This window comes from Protopterus annectens, chromosome 6.part0 (assembly GCF_019279795.1).
Source record: "Protopterus annectens isolate FY-2018-M chromosome 6.part0, PAN1.0, whole genome shotgun sequence".
Lineage (NCBI taxonomy): Eukaryota > Metazoa > Chordata > Ceratodontiformes > Protopteridae > Protopterus > Protopterus annectens.
This window is the reverse complement of record NC_056737.1, coordinates 308,975,481-308,998,647: the sequence shown is the minus strand read 5'-3', so window position 1 is coordinate 308,998,647 and position 23,167 is coordinate 308,975,481. Positions and strand designations below refer to the sequence as shown.

The window sequence follows — 23,167 nt, the reverse complement described above, 5'->3', positions numbered from 1 at the left end:
ACATCATAGAATTCCTGGATTGACCTATTTAAAAGGATTGAGACAGGATAGGTAATGTTAATGGCTGCTATTTTAAGGTACTCGCTTGGAAGGTCATCAGCTGAAGCAGAGCATGGTTTTAGTTTAAGAGCAGTTTTATATAGGATGTGAGCACAGGTCTGAATGGAACAATCCATGAGGTGATGCGTGACTGTTGGGCAGGGATGGGACTGGATGTTTGGGAATCGTTGGTTAGGGGCACTATTATATCAATGAAATAAGAGTTAAATTCTACTGCAGTTTCGAGTAATACAGTTATTGGGAGAGGGGTTAGGGGTGTTTTTTGGCCAGAATTTAGGATTTCTTTAATGAAAGAACAGCTTTTTTTTTTTAGAGTTGTGTTCACTACTGTTCTCAAAATTGTTAACAGTACAGTCTGTCATCATGCATTTGCTTTTTAATACAGTTGTGGAGCATTCTGATGTTTGAGAATATTGAGTTTTACTTTTTTTACCATTCTTTCCATGTCATTTCTCTATACTGCATTAGCATTTTACTGTTTGTGGACAGCCAAATTGCATTGTTTGCTTTTAGTCTCTTCCTTCTAGGAGGTGCAGGGCTATTTAGGAAAGTTGTATTGCATTAATTTACAGTAACATTTAAGGGGAACATTTTTTGGAAAATCCAGTTAACAGATAATAAGGTAGTAATGAATATTTCAAGGTTAAACTTGGACAGGTTAAGTTTTCTTTTGCAAACATGTTAAGTGGATGTGTGAGATGTCTGGTTGTACAGATTGGGAGATGATCACAGAGTCCGACATTGTACCTGAGGTGGTAAACTTTCTAAGGTCTGATACTAGGATCCAGTCTAATAAGGAATTTGATGTCTTGCTACTGTGGTGCTATTAATTAGGTATGTGAAACCATGAAGGTTCATGCTAGAAGAAAGGGAGTTTGAGAATTATTCCCAACCAACAGATATTAACATCACCTAATAGTACTTTTTCTTGTAGAATTGTTATGGATATCCACTGTGTAGGACATCTTTCAGTGTAGCTATACTGTCACCAGAAGGGATGTAGAGGACAGTAATACCCATTTACTTTCAGAAAATAAACAAGAAGCTCTGCTAAACTGAATTTTGGTATTGGTTTGTTATAGGGGAAATGTGGAGGTAGTTGGGAAATATTAAAGCAATGCCACTACCTTTTCTCTATATACGATCATTACAGATGATAATAGTCATGGGAGGTGTATTTTGGAGTCTTTTATACTGGGTTTAAGCCGTTTCAGTTACAGCAAGATCATCAGGCTTGTGTTGGGTAATCCAGGCATGCAGTTTAGTAGTTTTACTTTTTATGCTTCTAATACTTATGGCGGCAAAAGTTATAGATTTCTGTGGTTGGGGGTTGATCACTGTGGGGTTAGAGTACTGTGTGGAAGGGAATCGTCTTGACATTGGCTGTGCTAGGTGGGGCCAGGATCTCGGACTAGGAGGATTTTGGTACACTGAGGTATTATTGATTTCTTGTTTTCTGGAGAGTATTTTTCCACTTAATTTTTATTTTGATTCAAGTTGAAATGGAGTTAATCAGTCTATATTTGGGGTAAAGGTGAGGAGTTATCACTAAACAAGTTTGATGTGATGTGCTGAGAGTTTAGGGTGGGAGTATGAATACGTGGCTAGCACAGAGTTGGAGAGATGCGGAGAGCCACTACTGAGTCATGGTAAGATGACAGATGGCTCAGTAGGAGAAGACTACAGGATAAACTGAGGAGTAGCATGATTAAAATAAAGGGATCTGTATTTTATTGATGTCAGGTAGTGTGGAAGTAGGAATCAATAAGTTGCAGGGCAGTAGACTATTTAGTGGTGGTAGAGTCTGAAAGCTGGTAGAAAGAAGCACTTTCTATGAAGAGAGTTGGGTTGTCCTGGTAGCTTCTCTTAGGTTTCTGAAATGTGTGAAATATAGGGAATTGAAAGGACACAGTATGAGGATGTAGCTGAGATAGGAAGAAGTGTGGGCTATTTGGGAAAGCAGAAGTTGAAATGTAGAATGGATAGATACTGTTGCGGAAGTGTGAATATGAATGGATATAGTACAAAGTAGTAAGGGAAGGAAAAAGGTTGTTGGTAATGATGCTAAATGTTATATGGAAGCTAAGAAATAGGAAAATATTAAGATCACACTGGATGTACCCACCAACTGCATGGTTATAAAATTTCCAAAATATGCAAATCGTACTCGATGCTAAAAGCTTAACTCATTATTCATCTTTCATCAAAGCAGCTCTATTTAACAGTAAAGTAAATAACTAAAATTCAAACAAAACTCAATATTTACCACTAATCATAACTATCAAGGTCTAAACCGGAAATAATTAGTGATGGGAACACTACTTAGGATTTCCCCTCAATTAAACTTTTTCTCTCAAAAATAACTGTTTTAAATATCTTTCATTATACCATGACCCCCCATTAATATTCCAAAACGTGCACTCTGACTGGCCAGCGTGCACGCTGTAAATCGACTTATACTAATGGAAAAAGGTCCGGTCGCCTGGACTTTTTCCATTAGTATAAGTCTCTTTTAAAACACTGCCTCGCTATGTTAAAAGAGTTTAGCATAGCGACACAGGTTTAAAAAAAGCAACGGAGATCTCCGTTGCTTTTTTAAAGCTGTCTCGCTACGTTAAACTGTTTTAACATAGTGTCAAAAGATTTTACACTCTTAACATAAGCTGGAAGAATCACGCAGGTTTAATAAGCAAAAAGCATTTATTTTACATGCATGGAGACATGCTACATTGTTCATGGTATGTCAGCAGTCTGATTGTTACAAAGACTGCGAGGGTTTTTATAACCCCCTCCGCATGTACACACACGTACTCAACAGGATGTTTACTAGACAAAGTTTAAGTTGAAACCAGTTAGAACCAGAAATATACAGGGTGTGATTGCAAAACTGTTACAAGTTAATCACAAGTTCTGCTAGTTCTCTAAAATGAGACAAACATCTGCACATTTCTTTCGTGATCAGCATGTTTACGCAGGGCAAACAGTTCTTTGGACTTTCTTTCTTTGCACACAAAGCAGTTTTTGTTTTTAACTCTTTCCCATGTAAGATACAAAGATGTTGGATACAAGACTTTCTTATCACATTTCCCCTCTAACAACATTTTTGTATTACAAATAATCCTTTTCCTTCTGTACCATATTTTCACATGAATCTTGGTTTACATTTGAATAGTAAGCCTTAGTGGCATTAGCAGAAATTACATTTGACGATATCAATCGAACACAAGGAATGCAGCAACAACTTAAAAATAAAAATATGATAGCACCTACACATACGGCAATTAAGACATTCATCAGTACAGTTCCCCAACTTCCAAACCAATTTTGGAAGAAATCAGTTAACGGGTTTTGTCCTGGTTTAGTCAGTTCAGATACCTTTTGGATTATCTCAAGGTGGCTTTGGATCTCGTGCTCGTTATCAGGTATAAACGAACAGCACTCCTCTTGGATAAGAGCACAAGTACCTCCTTTCGCCGCTAGGGTGAAATCGAGCGCCATACGGTTCTGCAACACTACTGTTCTCATTGCCGTTAACTCGTCCGTCACCAATTTTAGCACAGAAAACGTCGCATTGCTCAGAGTCTCTAATAATTTAGACAGTTTTCTAAGTTCCCAGATAGATTTTACTGTCCCGTATGCTGGCAAAATACCAGCACCAGAAATAACATCATCACCCAAGTCCATATGTGATAATCCCTTGCTGCTGCTATGAGCCAAATCATGATGATAGATCCAGGATGCGTCAATGTTACCTATAGGGTTAATAGGTTTATTAATAGTGCATACATTTCGTATTTTACCTTGGGGTAGTACATTCACATGTCTAATTGCTGGTACCAAATATCCCAAGAAGCAACTTCCTGACCAGTTATTAGGCAACCACTTATAAGCTTTTCTTCCGCATATAAAATAACAATCTTTTACTTTAACAGTGACATTAATGGGATCAAATTGATCCCCTACTTCTAACAATCCTAAAAATAACAGGTGATACACAGATTTCATTTTTTGAAAGAAATTAGGGTCCTTTACAAGTCTTTTTATGGGGGTAAAGTTTGTCACACACCCTGAGTTATCTTTATTACAGTTGTGGGTTATGGTCACATTACACTGACTCCGCCCCACCTTATCTTTGCCATTTTTCTGAAAACAGACTGTTCCATTTTTCTGACTGAGTAGCTGCAGAGCTACCTTGTTTTGTGACGTGATATTTGAAGTATCAAAGATTAGATTAGTCCAAGTCTCATTCGTCCCCAGCGGGACTGTGTCTAACATTAGTCCCCCATGTACAGTGGGGATGGCAGTACAAACCCAACAATTTGAAATATTTAGAGATACTGCATACGTAATTTGTATAGCTTGGTATGTATTGAAAGGTGGGTGCCAATTTGCATGTTTGTCCATTTTAACTTGGTTGGTTTCGTTTGAAAATAGAAATGGCCAAAACAGAAAAACAACAATTACAAATGCTGTGAATAAAATTACTTTGCAATGTCTTTGTGGGAAGGGCTGTTTCCTCCCGACGTTACTCTGCATGATTAAAGAATAAAAACAAAATATTTATACAAAACAAAATATTTATACTATAACCAAAGTCACCACACTACTTCCTGTTATTGTTCCTCAGGGGAACTCAAACTTTTGTCCAATTCAAACTGTTTTACCAGTTTGCAGTGTGTGAGATGGATCCACGAGGTTCGCTCTTTTATTCGGACTGCAGTGGGTGTTGCAATTAGTACCTGATACGGTCCTTCCCACTTTGGTGATGCCCACGTCTTTCTTTTTACGATTTTGAGCCAAATCCAGTCTCCAGGTTTTACTTCCAGGATTCTAATTGTTTTTTGATCTGAAAAGCAATCATTTATTAGAGAGGTGTTAGTTTTGGTCAGCAATTTTCTCATAATCTGCTACCTCCTCACCCCCCTCACGTTCCGCAGGCAAAAGACTTTGCCACTGCGGGATGTGATACGGTCTTCCATACAATAATTTAAATGGTGTAACACCTTTGGAAGTGGGAGTGGTACGCCTAGATAGGAGTGCCAGGAGTAAGCAGTTGATCCAAGACAGATGTGTCTCGGCCATGAGTTTATGCAACTTGCCCTTAAAAATGCCATTATGGCGTTCAACCAACCCTGCTGACTGTGGGTGGTAGGCACAGTGATGTTTTAAATCAATTTGAAAAACAGTAGCCAGTTTTTGAATGATTTGGTTCACGAAGTGCGTGCCATTATCTGAGCAGATACGTGCAGGTAGCCCAAAGTGAGGAATAATGTTATTTGTAAGAGCTTTGGCTACCGACAGCGCATCCGGGTGTGTCACCGGGAATGCCTCAACCCACTTAGTGAAAGCATTGATAATGACCAATGCAAAACGTTTTTGTTGAACTAGAGAAAGTTCAATAAAGTCCATACAGATTGTGTGGAATGGGTACGGGGGTACTGGAAATGTTGCCGGGGCAACTCAAACCCCTCCCCCGTGAAATTGTGTGCAAAGTAAGCACGATAAACAAAACCGTTTGACATACGCTATAAAGCCTTTGGTCCAAAAAAGCTGATGCACTATTTGAATCATTGCCGTAGGCCCCAAATGGGATGGGCCATGTGTCACTAGAGAGGCATATTTAAAAAGATTTGTTGGTAAGACATATTTGTCATTTGGACCTAAAAAGATTTTTTGCCTTTGCGTAGCCCCATACTTAAGCCATCGTTGTTTTTCTTGACCCGTACTAAGCTCCTGCATTACCTGCAAGGTTTGTAAATCAAATTTATTTGTTGGATGTATTTCAGTGCGTGTGTCCTCGAGTGCAAAAGTGGATGCTAACGCTACATCTTTTGCGGCTTTGTCCGCCAGTGCATTTCCAAGTGATACTGGATTTTTGGCATTTGTGTGCGCTGCACACTTACAGATGGCCAGTCCCTGTGGTAGCTGGACAGCTTGCAGGAGTTGAAGTATTAGATCCTTGTGGGTTATTTTCTTTCCTGAGGCTGTAACCATTTCCTTATTTTTCCATTGCTGTGCAAAGACATGTACCGTAGAAAATGCATATTGGCTGTCAGTGTAGACAGTAACTATTTTGTCCCTAGAAATAATGCATGCCCTTGTTAAAGCAATTAATTTTGCCCCCTGTGCGGACATGTTCCTGGGGAGGGGTTTTGCCTCTATTATTGCAGTTTCAGTGGTTACTGCATAACCCACCTGTGAAATGCCTGCTTTATTTTTACGTGCTGACCCATCTACAAACAGGGTTCAATCTGAATTTGCCAAAGGTTGGTCTTTAAGGTCTGGTCTTGGCAAAACATTTGAGTGTATTAAATTCAAACACACGTGAGGGGTACCATCCTCCGCCGTAGGTAGCAAAGTTGCCGGATTGAGAGTGGTGCACCGCTCAATAGTCATGTGTGGTTGCGAAAGCAACGTTGTCATGCAAGACAAGTGTCTGCTCGGAGAAAGAAAAGTAACCTTGTCCTGCAGCAGAATCACTGCGACAGAGTGCGGGACCCGTAGGGTAAGATCATGGAATAAAACCAAGGTTGCGGATGTCTGCACAGCTTGCGCTGCTGCTATTATGGCCTGCACGCAATGTGGTAGAGAGCACGCTACAGAATCCAATTTACCGGAGTAAAAAGCTAGCGGTCGTAATTTACTTCCATAGTTTTGTAACAAGACTGATGTCATAAAGCCCTGCTTACAATCAACTGTTTGGACAAAAGATTTGGTGTCATCTGGAAAACTAAGAGTTGCAGATGCTGCTATTAACTATTTTACCCTTGTGAATGCTTGTATAGCCTTATTTGACCATTTTAGCACTTCACGTGCTGCCATGGGAAATGCAAAAATAAGTTTTGACAGAGGCCCAACCTCCTCAGCATAATTGGGAATTCAACTACGACAAAAATTTGTTATTCCTAAAAAAGACATTATTTCCTTTTTTGTATTGGGCATTGGTGCATGTAGAATAGCTTTCTTTTTGTGGTTATTTAGCTGCTTACCTGCCATGGAAATGGTATAACCTAAATATCGCACTTCAATTTTACACAATTGTAACTTAGACTTATTTACCTTATGTCCTTTGTGCGCCAAAAAGTGTAGCAGTCGGACAGTTTTGGACTCACATGCAGTCTTCGTGGGCGCGGCCAGCAGGATGTCGTCCACATACAGCAGTAGGTGGCAGCTTTGTTTTGGTTGGAATTGAGCCAGATTCGCCGACATTTTCTGCGAAAAAATCGTAGGACTCTCACAGTATTCCTGCTGTAATCGTGTGTACGTATACCGCTTTTTCATGAACATAAAGGCGAACCAAAACCTGCTATCTTCCTGCAGGGGAATAGAAAAGAATGCGTTACTAATATCAATTACGGAAAAGTACTTATTGGTGGGTAGAATATCATTTAACAGGACGGATGGGTCCGGAACCACAGGAGCCCTTGGCACTATAGCAGCGTTTACAGCCTGCAAATCCTGTACCATTTTCCATGTTCCGTCTGGTTTCCATACTGGGAACAAGGGTGTATTACACGGTGAATCCACACATGGGATTAAAACCCCCGCCCCCAGTAAAGCCGTAATTACTGGTAAGATTCCAGTTTTCGCCGTTTTGCTCAAGGGGTACTGTCGCTTGTGAGGTCTAAAATTGGATTTTGGTGTTATTTTAACTTGCCCTGCTGTTCTTATTAGCCCAATGTCGTGCTGTCCGCGGGACCATAAGGAGTCTGGTACTGATTGTAGTTTTAAGTCTTCTTGCAGGGACAGGAGATATAGTCACAATGTTCCACCTCCTGGTGGCGTTAGTCTATCTTCGCGGAGGTGCACCGTTGGCCTGGCTTGGGTGACCCAGTTTAATTTTTGTACTTGGACCCCCTTACATGCCAGCTGTTCCGGTGCCATTTTAGACCATTCAGTAACCTTTTTCCCCACTAGGTACCATGCCATCTGTTCTTGTCTAGTCACAGAAACATGTGCGATGGAATTATTTCGAAAAAGTAGTTGCATGTCTCTTGTAAGACTACAAGTGACTGCAGAGTTTCCCACCTTATTCCAGTAGAGATTCTGTAGCAGGATTTTTGTCACCTTGTGTTTAAAAAATTGTTCTTCAAACTTGACGTCCAGCCCTATATACTTTCTGTAATACATTGTACAGTGTAGTTGTTTTGCCACCTCTGGCAGCTCAGTGCCATACTTGCTTAAAGCTAAATTAGTTAGCTTATTTACTACATTTTGTGGTTCAGTTTCAACGAGATCATTACTATACCAGTAGTGCAAATCTCCCTGCCCTACTTGCAACATAACATTTTGAATTTCTACTCGTTTGGCTAGAATTCCCGATGCGGCCGGTACTGCTGCTATGCCGAACACGTACATTAAATCTCTTTCTAATAAATTTACAGGACAGATTTTGGAGATGATGACTCGAAACCTAATAGTCTGGTTAGTTTCAGGGATCCGTGAACCATAAGGGTTTAGACAACGGTTTCTTATAAATGCGGCCATTTGCTGCCTTGACTAATACATAGTCATCAGAAGTTACATCGGATGGCACTGCAGAGCTTTTTAGCAAGGTCCTGGAGGCCCCTGAATTACACAAAAATTCTACATTTTTACCCTTTACTTGAAGTATGATTATCGGTTGTGCTTCTAGTTACATAGTTACAGCCAGTGCTGTTAGATTGACAACCTGATATTCACCTTTTTCTGAAAAATCAGTTATTTCATTTTCCCATCCTGCACATTTTCCCTTACCTTCTTTGTTTGCGTCCTCAAAATCTTTTTTTTTTTTTACTCTGTCTTATTGGCTCTGGCTAATCAGCCTCTTTGTCCTGGTGTGGTTCACCTCCGCCACCATCATATAGTCATGCTGACCCATGATCCGTGGTGGTTTCAGTTTTTCCAGAAGACCGGCAAATCCTTGCAAAATGTCCCTTTTTACCGCATTTGAAACACTTTCCACTTTTTTGTCTTTCTTTATAATCTTCGGAATGTCCCACATTCCCTCTTTCTTTACCCCTGCCTCTGCCTCTTCCTCTACCTCTATTAGTTGGACCTTGCATTAGCATAAGTGTCCCATTTTCGCTTACCGTAAAGGTTTGAGCTTGTTTTTTTTTCTTTTCTTCTAGATATTTTTCTGCATGTCTTGCATACTCCAGTAGGGGTTGCAGACGCGCCGTCCGATGGTCTATCATGTGCTTTTGGACAAAGTTACTAATGGCACTTTTACATCCTTTTAAAAAGGCATTTTTTTAGATGTTGTTCATATGAGGAGTCCTTTGACTGATCTATTTTTTTTTTTATACCACTATGGTTATCAAAGCACTGGGTAAGTCTCTGCAAATAGTTGTCTATTTTTTCGTCGTCCGCTTGTACACATCTACTGATACAAGTCCAATTTGCCCTAGGCTTCCATTTGTCCAAAATACGGGCTAATAAGTCCTGGACCTATTTTTGGTATGAGTCCGAACTGTGAGCTCGTGGCTTATTATTTACCCTGGTCATGGGATCCCAGTCCCCACACACCATGTGCCAGTCGGGGCCCAAAATTTGTTGAACTACTTGTTCCAATTTTACGGCATTTAGCTTATAACTTTCTATCATGCCTGCGATATCTTTACAAAAATTGGTCATATCTAACCTAGGGTGTGGTATTTCTTTTACGGCTTTTCGAATGTCTTCCCGCGTCCAAGGTCGATAGACTAAAATGGTGGGACCCTGTCCGGACATCCCCGCTTGCGGATCTGCTACTTTTATGAGGGGATATGATTCTGTGGACGCCGAGTTGACTTAGGCTTTTTTTTGTTTCCATTCCGATCTGTCTATACTACGGGTACGTAGGTCCAGAGTGTCCTTCGCCTGCTTTTGTAAAACTACGGGAGGTATAGTTTTGCTTTGACCCACTTCTTCACTTTCCTGATACTGAGGTGGACTGGTTTTAAGGGTTTCCGGGTCCGGATATAAGGGTGGGGCCGTCGACTTGCGACAGACGGCAGATGTTTCATTATCGTCCTTTTGGACGAAAAATGTATCTTTTGTACTCGAGTCACCAGTTTTTTTGTTTTGAAGCTGTTCTTTATGTTTTTTATTAGCTTCTTCTAACCACTTTTGTGCCTGGGGAAATCCTATTTTCTTTTGATCTTTAACCTTATTTTCCACATCCTTACGTAAGTTTTTTACCAAATTTTGACATTCAAATCTGTTCAGATTTCCACTAAACTCATAATCCTTTCTCCATTTCTTTAGAAATTTTAAATTATTTGGATGTAAATTGAACATATATTGTTCATCCTCAGTTCTTTTGTTTAAGCGGTCGCTGCAACTACAGCAACTACTCCCGGTTTCCATTTTTCTAATCTGAGAGAAAAATTAGTTTCCTTTTCCTGAGATTTCTACCGTTCTTTTGTGAAATTAAACCAAAAGAAGATTCCCTTATGACTAGTCCCTTTGTTTTTTAAAGAGAGAAAAAAAATGTTACGCTTACCTTTCTGCGTATCTTCCGCCCCGTTCGCCACCGTCTCACAGGTTGAATCTTAAGAATGACTGGCCTCTACTTACGACCCTTTTAGTCGGAGGTCTTTCCATTCAAGGGAGTTTGAGTTTTTTTCCCCACCTGCACAGGTTTTCAGTCTCTCTTGTGCGATTTGTGCCGTGTAGAGGTGGCCCCACGTTGGGCACCAGTAATGTCAAAAGATTTTACACTCTTAACATAAGCTGGAAGAATCACGCAGGTTTAATAAGCAAAAAGCATTTATTTTACATGCATGGAGACATGCTACTTTGTTCATGGTATGTCAGCAGTCTGATTGTTACAAAGACTGCGAGGGTTTTTATAACCCCCTCCGCACGTACACACACGTACTCAACAGGATGTTTACTAGACAAAGTTCAAGTTGAAACCAGTTAGAACCAGAAATATACAGGGTGTGATTGCAAAACTGTTACAAGTTAATCACAAGTTCTGCTAGTTCTCTAAAATGAGACAAACATCTGCACATTTCTTTCGTGATCAGCATGTTTACGCAGGGCAAACAGTTCTTAGGACTTTCTTTCTTTGCACACAAAGCAGTTTTTGTTTTTAACCCTTTCCCATGTAAGATACAAAGATGTTGGATACAAGACTTTCTTATCACACATAGCGACACAGTGTGTAAAAAGCAAAGGAGATCTTGCTTTCTCCGTTGCTTTTTTTTTAAACCTGTTTCGCTATGTTAAATGGGTTTAACATAGCGAGACAGCTTTAAAATAAGCAACGGACATCTCCGTTGCTTATTTTAAAGCTGTCTCACTATGTTAAACCCATTTAACATAGTGAAACAGTAAAAAGCAACAGAGATCTTGCTTTCTCCGTTGCTTTTGGCCACAGCTCTGATGTACTGCGTAGGCATGCGCAGTACATCAGAACTGCCGCGGATACCAGACAGCTGCGGAAGGGCAGCAAAGAGGCATTATACAATGCCATTATTTAAGAAAAGTAATTATTTCTTTTCTTAAATAATGTCATAGTATAATAGCAATAACCCACTTCTGGGTGTGGGTAATGCGGGATTTACCCACGGTTGTCTTTGTTTGGTCCCTTGGGCTTTGCCCTCGGGACTAAACCAAGCCAACCGTGGGTAAATCCCGCATTACCCACACCCAGGCGTGGGTTATTGCTATAATATTACACTATTAAGTACGGTGTTACCATATTTGTCAACACGACAGTGAATTTTATAAGGGGGGAGGCTTTAAGATAGTGGTCATTAATTCCAGTAATTACAGTGACCAGTATAAGTTACATAATAAAATAATCCAATAACTTGCGTCTCTGAAAATGCTTAATCAGTCACAGTTAAATTAAGTATCTTATACCATTTCCAGACAGATACCACACCCCAAAACAGACACTCTCTTCCTTAATGGCTTCTGCTGCTACTACTACCACTTCTCCCCCCAAGCTGGAAAAGACGCTCAAATTTACCAGTACCGTATCATTAACCTCCCTTATTGCTTAAAGTGATTGGTAGGGGCAACTCTGAGCACCGTCACAGCATCTTCAGCAAGTGCGAATGTCAGAATGTATGTCAACAAAACTTTCAATATAGCTTGGAAAGTTAACCTATATTCTAAAATACATTTTTATATCCTTAATAACATCCCCAAACTGCATATGTTAGAGTTAAATCAAAATAGCCATGATCCATATACACCATTTTATCTGCTACCTTAAGTCTCTTTCATGGTTGCCACAAATGCTGCAGTATTTGTTTATTCACATATATAGACAAAACTACTCTGGATTTATGACAATATCTTTCTGGTCCAGACAGTAGCAACCTAGACACATTCATAATTCCCCCATAATGACTTTTTACAGAGGAATTCTGTGGACTGCTTTGTAATCCTGATGTTACAGTAAGCATCCTGAAGGTCCATCAAGCACACAGTCCCATTCCTGCAAGAGTGGGAGAATGGACTGCACAGTGACTATTTAGATTTTTTTCTTTACATGTATATACAAGCTACTGGCATCCAGAATAGGTTTGAAGCCCTTAGGTTTCTTTGGTAATAAAAAAGAATCTTAAGTAGACTCCAGATCATCTCAGGTTTGGTGGGTCATCTTGGATGATTTTTTGTAGATGCTAAATTTCTACAGCTGCTGCCTTCATTTGATGGGATGGAATATCTGGAAGGGCCTTTGTACTCTGCTTGGGGATAGTGAGGAACACAACAATATAGCCTCTGGATATTTTCTCAACCAGGTGTCCTATGTGGCTGTAGAGCAAGCTTCTGGGGTGGGGGTGATCACTGACTGCCCTCCAAGGAGACAGAAATGTCCCTATACCTTGTAGAAAAGGAGGTTTGAAGCCCTCAGAGCTGGGTTATCTGTGTGAGGGGTCGAGGCCCTCAGAGCTGGGTTGTCAGTGGGACTGAAGATGAGGGGTGAAAGTCTCAGATATACTGGGATGAGAGGGTGGAGCTGAAAAAGTACACCCCCATCCCACATAAGATGACAGACAATAATCCTCTCAAATGTCTTGAATGCTGAAGCCAGCACTGACAGTACTGAAGAAAGCTGCATCCAAGCTGTCTTTAAGTCTAAGAAAAAGGAGGCCAATATAAAAATAATGCTTGCCAGGTGCCAAAGGGCTGGTCAGGTCTGTGCCTGACTGAATCTGGAGCATCAGACATAGAAGAGCCTGAAGACATGAACAGACTCAAGATGTGAAAAGGATGCACACACACTGCTCCAAAGATTTGAGCAAAATGCCTCAGTAGTACAGTGTGTTGATGCACATGGTGCTCTTGGAACAAACAGAGGGGCAAACAGGGACTGACTGATTCTGTAGGTGGGAGCTGGAAAAGGAGCAAAAATAAGAGGAGTGAAGGGTCTGTTCAGTCTGCCTTCACTGGACAGGAAAAGACTCCCATGTCTGTTTGAGCTATCACAAAAGGTCCACATCATTCAGTTCCAAACAAAATCAACCATACACCTGGTGGACTTGACAGACCTAAGTGAGGACACGGAAAAGGCTATGGAGCCCAGGAACCTTGGGAGCTCCTTCATTGAGTATCAGCTACTTGATAGGGCCCTGAGAAAGCAAATCCCAGCATGGATGACCGTCATTATACAAAGTTGCCAATACCAAGGGATGGGGAATTGTCACCATGAGTCCAGAACTGATATAGGAACATGCTCAGATGGTCTAGAGATCTTCACAGCAACAGCAAAGATGATGAAGTACAGACTTCCTCTTTTTCTCTCTCTTTCATTCTACTTACTCTTGTCCTTATTCAAACTTCTTGCAAACATTTTCTTAGTGTTTATACGGTTTAGAAGAGGATTCACCAGACAATTCTCCCACTGTGGCTGGGAGAAGGCCTTTTAGTTTTTATCTGTTTCTCCTTTCTATCAAAGATGAGGCAGGACTTTTTGATTACATTTAGTACATTTCTTAAATCCTAAAGCTTTTTCCATACTGAATGCTAAAGGCTGAGAAGAGAAACTGTGACAAAAATACAAACATGCAAAGACAATGGAAAAAAACCTTAAGAGAGAGAAAACTGACTTACTATAAATATATAAAATAAAAAAACACTCTAAATTAGTAGAACAAATGATCCAAGTCTGGGTAATAATACATTAAATGAGCAGGAAAATAATACTAGTTTTTCCCGTCAGAAAGAAGTCAGGTAAACAGGGATAGGAAGGCCTCAGATGAAAGGGAGAGGAAGAATACAGAAAATTGTATATCTACATTATACATATATATTTTTAAAACAAATACTCAAACGAGAAAAACATGTTTAACTTCCTAAGTATAGGCAATAAGTCGATTATTGGAAAGTCAAGGAAAAATTAATCTATTTTCAATTATTTTCAGTGAGTACAGGAAGATTGGATCTGGTGCTAAGAGTGGACAGCTAACAGAAAAGTGGGATCAGTCTGCATTATAGGACAAGCTTGAGTGCTGAAGAAGCTTCCGAGATAAATGTTTGGAGGCTCAGGTCTACTAAGAGGGCAGATAACCAAACCACTGAGAAGGACAGAGGGGCAATACAGGATTATCGCAAATTACCCAAAAAATGTTAAATCCACAAATTTCAAGAAGCTTACAAGACCAATCTCAGTACAGCTGAGGAATCACCATCTGAAGCAAACTGCAATAAATGAAATCTGGAGAATAGACGAAGTGAGATGCATTATGGCTGTTTGGTGAGGAACTCGTGCTTTGAAAAAAGCCTGAAATGCTGAGTCAGTATTGCTTGTGATGACCAATCATTCATTTTGAAGTGGACAGAGTTGATAGTGTTAAGATAACAAAGGTATGTAGTCCAACAGCTGAATAGTAAAACAAATGTGTAAATAAAAGCATTTCAGAAGCAGCTCAAGGATTCAAATCTATAGACAACTCCTGAAGGGATAATAGGCATGGATCCACAGAGTCCAGAGAGACCTCCAAATGCAGACATACTAAATTAATTCCTCGAAACAGTGCAGTAATTAAAATGCAATTGAATAAATACAACACATTTTAAACATCCATCATAGCAAAAATAATTTAATCAGTGAAGCTTGGATAAAAAGAAAATCAATTTTCTAGTACAGCACATTCTTAGGCTACCTGATAAAAATGTAACAAAATACTTACCGCCTCCTTCCATTTCATGAACTCACTTTCAGTAAATTCCTGGTTAGAGACAAATTCCAATCGAAACACTCGTTGATCACTGCCATGTCTATTTAAAATAAAAGACATCACAAAAAATAAGATTTTTTTTTTTACAAAATGCTGATCTGTACAGGTTTGTGTAAAAGCCACATGTGACTGTCTACTTATCACACTACACTAAAAAAATAACCAGTCTGTGCTCTGGGATGAAGGGAAAGGGGGGTCCAAAAAGTGTAAAGGAGGTCACAAGTCATTGATCTACACCTTTAACAACCAGTATTAATTCTTTCTACAGACCAATGAAGTCCTCTATACTTAAAACTACAAGAAATTGCTACACAAATAGGTGATTTGCTCCCAATCTGAGAGAAGAAAGTACAGGTTTTGTATTACAGGTCTTGTACAGGTTTGTTAACTCGGCAAGTTAGCCCATCTGTATATCAAGATCCACCAATCTAATACATCCAAAAATAACTTCAAGAACTCGTTCAAATATTACACGTATGTGTGCACGCTTGTGTAAAGCTGGACTGAGTATTGCTTCTACTCTCAAACTGCCCTACGAAACTGCATCTGTTACATCAGAAGCTCATGATGTGACATCCGGTAAGTTACACAGCTTCTATGAATTGGCCATTTAGTACCTTTTTCAATGACATATTCAAGCTAGACCACATTATTAGTAAGTACATATGAAAATATTTTTTCATTGTGTATATGTGTATAAAAATACACATATAGACAATGAAAAAAATATTTTCATATGTACTTAATAATAATGTACACATATAGACAATGAAAAAAATATTTTCATATGTACTCACTGATAATGTGGTCCAGGAGACCACTAACAAGCCTACCCCAAATCCCCATCTGCTCAACAGCATGTCACATAGCAGGCAAACTGAGGATGTGGGAATCAACCCTGGACTACAAAAGTAGTTCACAGTTTTAACCCTGTTTGATAATTGCTACAGCAAAGATGAAGGTCAGACGTGAGCCGCAGCATCCACAGTTGTAAGCCAAAAGCTAACTAGTGAGCCACTATTCCACAGTATGACATTTTACATGCCTCAAAAGTGACAGCCATCCCTAGAAAGACAGTGTTGTTTATTTCCACAGCTACCTCTTGACTCTCAAAATCAGGCATACTAGTTTTATGAAAGCTGTATGACCGGCAGGAAGGTGGGGTAACAAGTAATCAAGAAATACTGTAGTAAATGACTGCTGGGCACAAGTAGCAAATGTAATCTAGCAATACTTTACAGAATCGCACCTTAATCATGCTGCCACAACACTACCAGTAAAAAAGGCACCTTAAACATCCTGGCACAACAGTACCAGTAAAAAAGGCACCTTAAACATGCAGGAACACAATTGCCAGTCATTGTTAAACAACATTTTCCACTGCACACTATTATGACAGATGCATAATACTAAACTTTTAAAAGTGGAGCCGTGACATCCAGCATTAATGCAGATGTCTGGAACGATCACAGCATTAAAATACATCATAAAAGCATCACTGCTAAAGGACACTACTGCATTACTTTCACGCACAGCAAGACTTGCCATTTCCTTGTCTCCTATATGCTGACCATGATGCACAAAAAGCTTCTCAAAGGCAACAGCCAATGCAAAATACATTTCCAGTAAACACATGGATGGCAAAATACCAGCCATGTACAACCAAATCAAATGAGATGGAATCACTTACCAAATCACAAGATCTTTGATATGGCTCTCTGCAATGGATAACATCTGGATTTTCTTCTATTATACACACTTGCCTGGCACAAAATTCCAGCATGTTCGTCAACATAAGTACTTCCTGTTAGTGCTAAACGTGGTGTCATGAATCAGTTCTAAGTGGGCTAACCCAGCCCTAGACTTCTCCATTCAAAGCCTCGCCCAAACTAAAAACCAACTAAACACACTTCTAAGGGTTCTTACAAACTACACAAATCATAAGCCTACTAGACTTAGGACATACATTCAACCACAAGGAGACTGGAAACACCATCAAAGAACAACTGGATGGCAAGATGATAGTTTGTACCTGCTGCAGAAGTTACTTGAAGATAACAACTATGTGAACATCCTTATCTATGCCATTCTAAATAAAGGGGATAAAAATGGCAAGTAAAGAATTATAAGCAACATCACACACACCTTGAAGAGGCATGAACCAGAACAGCCAAACAGGAAATGTCTGAAAAGATCAAGTCCTGAAGCACTGTGGTGCAAAATGAGGCTCGTCTCATGAAAATGTGATTAAAGGAATAGTAGATGGTGTTAAATATGAATACCTGATAAAAAGGCTACTGCTTAAATATCCTCAACACAGAAAAAAAAAAAACAATGCATGCAGCTGCAACCTATTCTAACTGCAATAGCCAAGGATAATTTATCTGACTGGTGACAAAAGATGTGGCAATTTGGACATGGTTTGCTTACCACAGCCAGACCTTTCTAACCATGAGCAAACAAAACAAAAAGCTGGTCAGTCTTCCAGAATGTATGCGTCCTTCTCAGGTATAACTTGCACTCAAAAGTACATGCAAAACTTTAGAAGGCTCGGCCTCTCATGGATTTGGTTCCAAAAATAAAAAGTTAATTGACAGACCAGTTCAATAACAGCTCTGACACCACTTTTGGAAATAACCATGTGTTAGTCATAAGAGATGCATGATCGTTATGAATGATCAAGGAGGGTTCTCTACAACCTGGGAGTGTAGCTCCAATGTTATCATGAGTTGAAGAAATGTCTGACAATATGATCATGGATATCCCAGCAGACTACTTCAGGACACCAAGCCACATGGTTCGAGCACAAAATGAGCAAAGCCTGCAATCATGAAGTTCAACTCTGAAGAAGGATTCTCAAAATGGTGAGTAAAAATGAACACTTCAAAATACTTGATAAGCCTTTGCTAAGCTACAGTTCAGTCCTTTAGAAGGTTAAATTGCAATCATGTACTTTGTGCAGTAACGAACAGTCAAGAAAAATAGATGTCTCGAGAACAGAGAGGAAGGATCACTTGCAAACCCTGCTTGAAGCATGCAAGGAGTACATCTCCACCCTGAATACAATCAAACAAGTGAAAGGCTTTCTAGCAGCCTCAAAAACCTTTAAGATGTCTGCCAGATGGTCCAGTGGATTAACTAGCTGCTGCATTGCTCTGTTGTGTACTGAGACAGACTCCTGCAATTGCATGTTTAGAATATGTGAACATGCCAAATGAGAACAGACATAGCTTTAATTGAAAATTGCCTGTAAAGGATAAGCATCATGCAGCTTCTCAGTGTTGAACTGACTAAAGCAGTTGCTGGAATGCACATCATGTGTCATTCCTCTTCATTCTGCCATATTTGTGTGAATATGTACTTAAAACTGAATACATGCATGATGTCATATATAAAGTTGAAATGACTCTGTATGTAGTTTCCTTTGTGCTACACTGTGCTCTGGACCTTATGACACTGTTTTCTTCAGAATGCAGATTCTTCCTTCTCAAGGACATTCTTATTTTTGTCAAACACATAAAACAGCAGTGCAATTTCCCTTTTTTTTTTTAATAAAAAAAAAATAAATAATACTCATTTTTATACACTTTCATTTAAAAAGTCACATGAAATCATTTTCTCAGAAAAAAAGTAAAGTTGTGTATGCTTACCATAAATGTAGATGTTCGAGTGTATTCACTGTTGCAGTCATTACATTTGGGTAATCTGCTGGCAGGTTGCCCTCAGTTGGCCTGAATTCCAAAGTCTTGGGTCCTGCGTTGGTTGTTGTCTCCTCTTCCATGACGTCAGGTCGTCAGGGGTATAAAACAAGCAGCCGACGCTATTTTCTTTAGTTTTTCTTGCCCCAGATGTCAGGTGTCCCCAAAAAGGTAGCAAAAAAAAAATATTATATATACATGCAACAATACAAACTTTACCTTCACCTACAAGCAAATACTCCACACGGGTTGTAGAAGATAGTGAAGGAAAGAGAAACTCCAGAATAAAAAAGGGGATGGCGGGAGGGTAACCTGGACTGCAACAGTGAATACACTCGAGCATCTACATTTATGGTAAGTGTACACAACTGTACTATGTTCTTTGTGTTTCACTGTTGCAGTCATTACATTTGGGTAGAATCCCAAAGCTATGGTTGGGAGGCTGGAGCTAAACAGCATTAGGGGAGGCTATAAGGCCCTGCAGAATTGCATGGCAAAGCCTGCCCTGGACTTAAGAGTAGAAAGGCAAAGGATAATGCTTTGTAAAAGTGTGAACAGAACTCCAAGTAGCAGCCTCTAGAATGTCTTTGGTTAGTACTCCTCTGAGAAAGGCTGCTGATGTAGCTGCAGCTCTGGTGGAATGAGACCTAATGCCCTTGGGCACAGGTTTGCCATGGTGTTAAGTAGCAGAAACGAATGCAGTGGCTTATCCACTTTGAAATTGTCTGCTTTGAAATAGCCTTTCCTTCTGATCCTGCAGCATTATGTCACTAGCAACTGCTCAGTTTTTCTTAGAGCTTTAGTCCTGCTCAAGCAGAATCTTAGCTGTCTGTGTACATCCAATGAATGCAAAATTCTCTCCCCCTTGTTCTGTGGATTTGGATAAAAAGTTGGCAGATGAATAGTTTGGTTAAGAGCCACACTGGAAACCACCTTAGGCATAAAAGAAGGGTTGGCCCTCAGGTACACCCTGTCTAGGTAATATATGATAAAAGGCTCCACAGCTACGAGTGCTGTAGCTCTGAGACTCTTCTTGAAGTAACTGTCAGGAGCAGAGCTGTTTTCCATGATAAGAACTTTAAGACTGCCGTAGCAGCTGGTTCAAATGGAGGCCTTACATTTTTGGCCCCTCGAAGATACTGTTTTATTAAAGGATGAGAAAATATTGGTGGCTCTGTGTTGTAATGAGCTGAGATGGTGGCGGCATGGATTTTTATTGATGAAAAAGATAGGCCCTTTATCAAGCATCTCAGTCAAGTATTGTAAAATCTGAGGAATATTTGGCTCTGCTGGATCAGTTCCTTGTGCTTGGTTCCAAGCACATGAATTTCTTCCATTTAGCAGCATAAGATTTTCTAGTACTAGGCCTTCTGGCTTCCAAAATGACATCCATCACAGCTTTACTGGGAGGTGTTGTTTGAACAACTACATGATCAGCCATGCTGCCAAGTTCAGTGTTTACAGCCGATTGTGCAGGATTTGACTGTTTTGCTGGGACAGTAAGTGAAGCATTTGAGGTAAGTACCAAGCTGGGAATTGAGATATGTTCCTTACAATTGGGTACCAGTATTGGCGGGGCCAGTCCGGGGCAATTAGTATCATCTTTAGTTTCTCCTGTCTGACTTTTAGTAATACCTTGGGAAGAAGAGGCAGAAGAGGAAAGGCGTAAACGGACAGGTTTTTCCAACTGAAGGATAGGGCGTGCACTTTCCATGCTTGTCAGTGATAAGTCCTTGTGCAGAATTTTTTCAGTTGATAATTTCGAGGAGAGGCAAATAGATCTATGTCCAGTCTCCCCCACTTCCTTATTATCATGCTGAAGATTTGTGGATCTAGTTTCCACTCGTGAGGGTCCATAAGGTTTCTGCTTAAATCGTCTGCCAGAGTATTTTGCTTTCCTGGCAGGAATTGAGCTTGAAGATGTACTTGGTAAGTCAAGGTTGTGTCCCACAGTGCCATGGCTAGTCTGCAAAGGGGGTACGAGTGTGTGCCCCCCTGCTTGTTTATATACCACATCACCGTGGTGTTGTCCGTCTTTATCAGTAAATGTCCTGGATGAAGTAAGTCCTTGAAGGCTGTCAGGGCATTTTGAACAGCTAACATTCCTTTTTGATTGATATGCCGATGCATTTGTTTTGGGGTCCATATGTCCTGAATGCATCTTCCCGCCAGGTGGGCCCCCCATGCATAATCTGATGCATCTGTTGTTAAGGTCTGGCTGGCAGGGGGTAAAGTAAAAGCCCGTCCCATGTTCTGGTGACATGCCTTTGCCCACCATAGAAACTCCTGTTGTAGGCAGGAAATGAGAAGAATCATTGCTTCCAGACTGTGACAATGTTGACTCCATAAACTTTTTAGGTACCATTGTAGTTTCCTCATATGCAGTCCTGCATATGGAATTAGTAGGATGCAGGATGCCATGGAGCCCAAAGCCTGCAGAGTTTGTCTTGCAGATAACTGGGTTTTTGTTGCCATCAGTTTGAAGTAAGTAGTCAGTTGCCTTTGTTTTTCTGGCGTGAGGAAAGCCATCTGGGCAGTTGTATTCAAGCTTGCAGTCAGGAATGTTATGTTTTGAGAGGGTACCAGTTGTGATTTCTTTTCATTTATTGTGTACCCTAGGCATGTTAGAAGCCTTTTCACAAACATCAGATGCTGAGGAAGAATGTCCTTGTTCTCTGCTTGAATGAGGCAGTCGTCCAAGTAAGGATAAATTTGTATACTTTTTTGTCTGCAAAATGCAATTACTGGTACCAGGCACTTTGTAAAGACCCTGGGAGCAGTAGATAAGCCAAAGGGCAGCGCAGAGAATTGGTAATGCATAGAGCCAGCCTTGAAACAGAGGTATCTTCTGCACGTTTCCCTTATTGGTATATGCAGGTATGCCTCTTTTAGATCTAATGTCACCAGCCAAGCGTTCTTGCCCAGCATGGCAGAAGCTGCTGTAAGGTTAACATTTTGAATTTTGGAATGTCCACGTATGTATTCAAAATTGATAAGTCCAGTATTGGGTGCCAGGCCTCGTCTTTTCTGGGTACCAGGAACAGTCTTGAATAAAAAACCTTGTCCTTTTTCCTGTTCTGGTACTGGCTGAATAGCCCCCATATCCATGAGGGACGTAACCTGTTTCTGTGCCTCTGCCCATTGATTTTTTGGCAGATCCGGCCAACCGATTGCCATTGGCAGAGTATGGAAGTGGAATCTGTATCCCTGGGACACTGTTTAGCACCCACTTGTCCTGGGTTATTAACTGCCAATTTTGAGCAAAAAGTGCTATTTTTCCCCCCAAGGGTGCTGCCAAAAGGTAAGTGCTTGGTGATGGCAGAGGGAAGTCATTGAAACTGTTTTCTGTAGGGTTGCGCTTTATCTCCTCCAGATTTTGAGGTGGAAGCACCCCATTGCTTTGACCTGTAAGAATCTTGTGCCTGGTATCTAGAACCTTAACAGCGTCTGGATTTGCCCCTTTGAGCTCTGTCGGACACAGGAAAGGACCAATTTTTTGTAGGCCAGTGTCTACTGAATCTTGGTGGCTGAATGTGTTGAGAAGTCTTTTACAGTTTGCGTAGACATAGCTTTGTCTTCCATTTTCTTTAAAACCTATTCTGCCTTAATACCAAACAGAGTATCAATGCTGTAAAGGTGTATCCAATAATTTAGCTTTAACATGATCAGGCAGATTTTGCTCTTTTAACCAGGCATGCCTCCTAATCACAGATCCAGTAACTGCAGCCCTGCAGGAGGCCTCTAAGGAATCAAAACCACATTGCAAAGTATGCTTTCCAACTTGTTCTGCTGCATACAATAATTCATGCAATTCTTTATTTTCTGCACATTCAGAAATCATCCTTTTCTGTTTCAGCAATCCCATAACATGTTGTTGATACTTGAGCATATGAAACTGGCAGTTTAAGGCCCTAACTGCCAAGGTTGCAGATGTATAAACTTTCTTTCCCCATCTATCCAGTGCCCTTGAATCTCTGTCAGGGGGGGTAGGAGTTTTTGCTGTTGAGGCCTTAACCCCCTTTGGACCCTGTGAAATAGTTTCAGGGTCAGCAGCAGGGTTTCTAAATAAAAATTTGAGAGAGTCAGGGACCCTCTAATATCTGTCTGGCTTGCTGGGAGCCACTGAAAACACATCATCCACAATGTCTAAAACAGGAGGTATGGCTAAAGGCCTATGCTGAGGGAGAAGAAGGAAATCCCTGAGCCTCTTTTTCGATTCTGAGAAATCTTGACTCTCCCAGTGAA

At 40.4% G+C, this 23,167-nt stretch overlaps 1 protein-coding gene across 1 annotated transcript in view; it reads right to left on the bottom strand.

Annotated features, from left to right (window-relative positions):
- Positions 1-23,167, bottom strand: part of RTF1 (RTF1 homolog, Paf1/RNA polymerase II complex component) — a 2,150,039-nt gene that overhangs the window by 1,361,964 nt on the left and 764,908 nt on the right. The window contains exon 10 of the mRNA XM_044074060.1: positions 15,177-15,264. Within this exon, the coding sequence (XP_043929995.1) occupies positions 15,177-15,264 (88 nt within the window). The remainder of the gene's footprint in view (positions 1-15,176; positions 15,265-23,167) is intronic.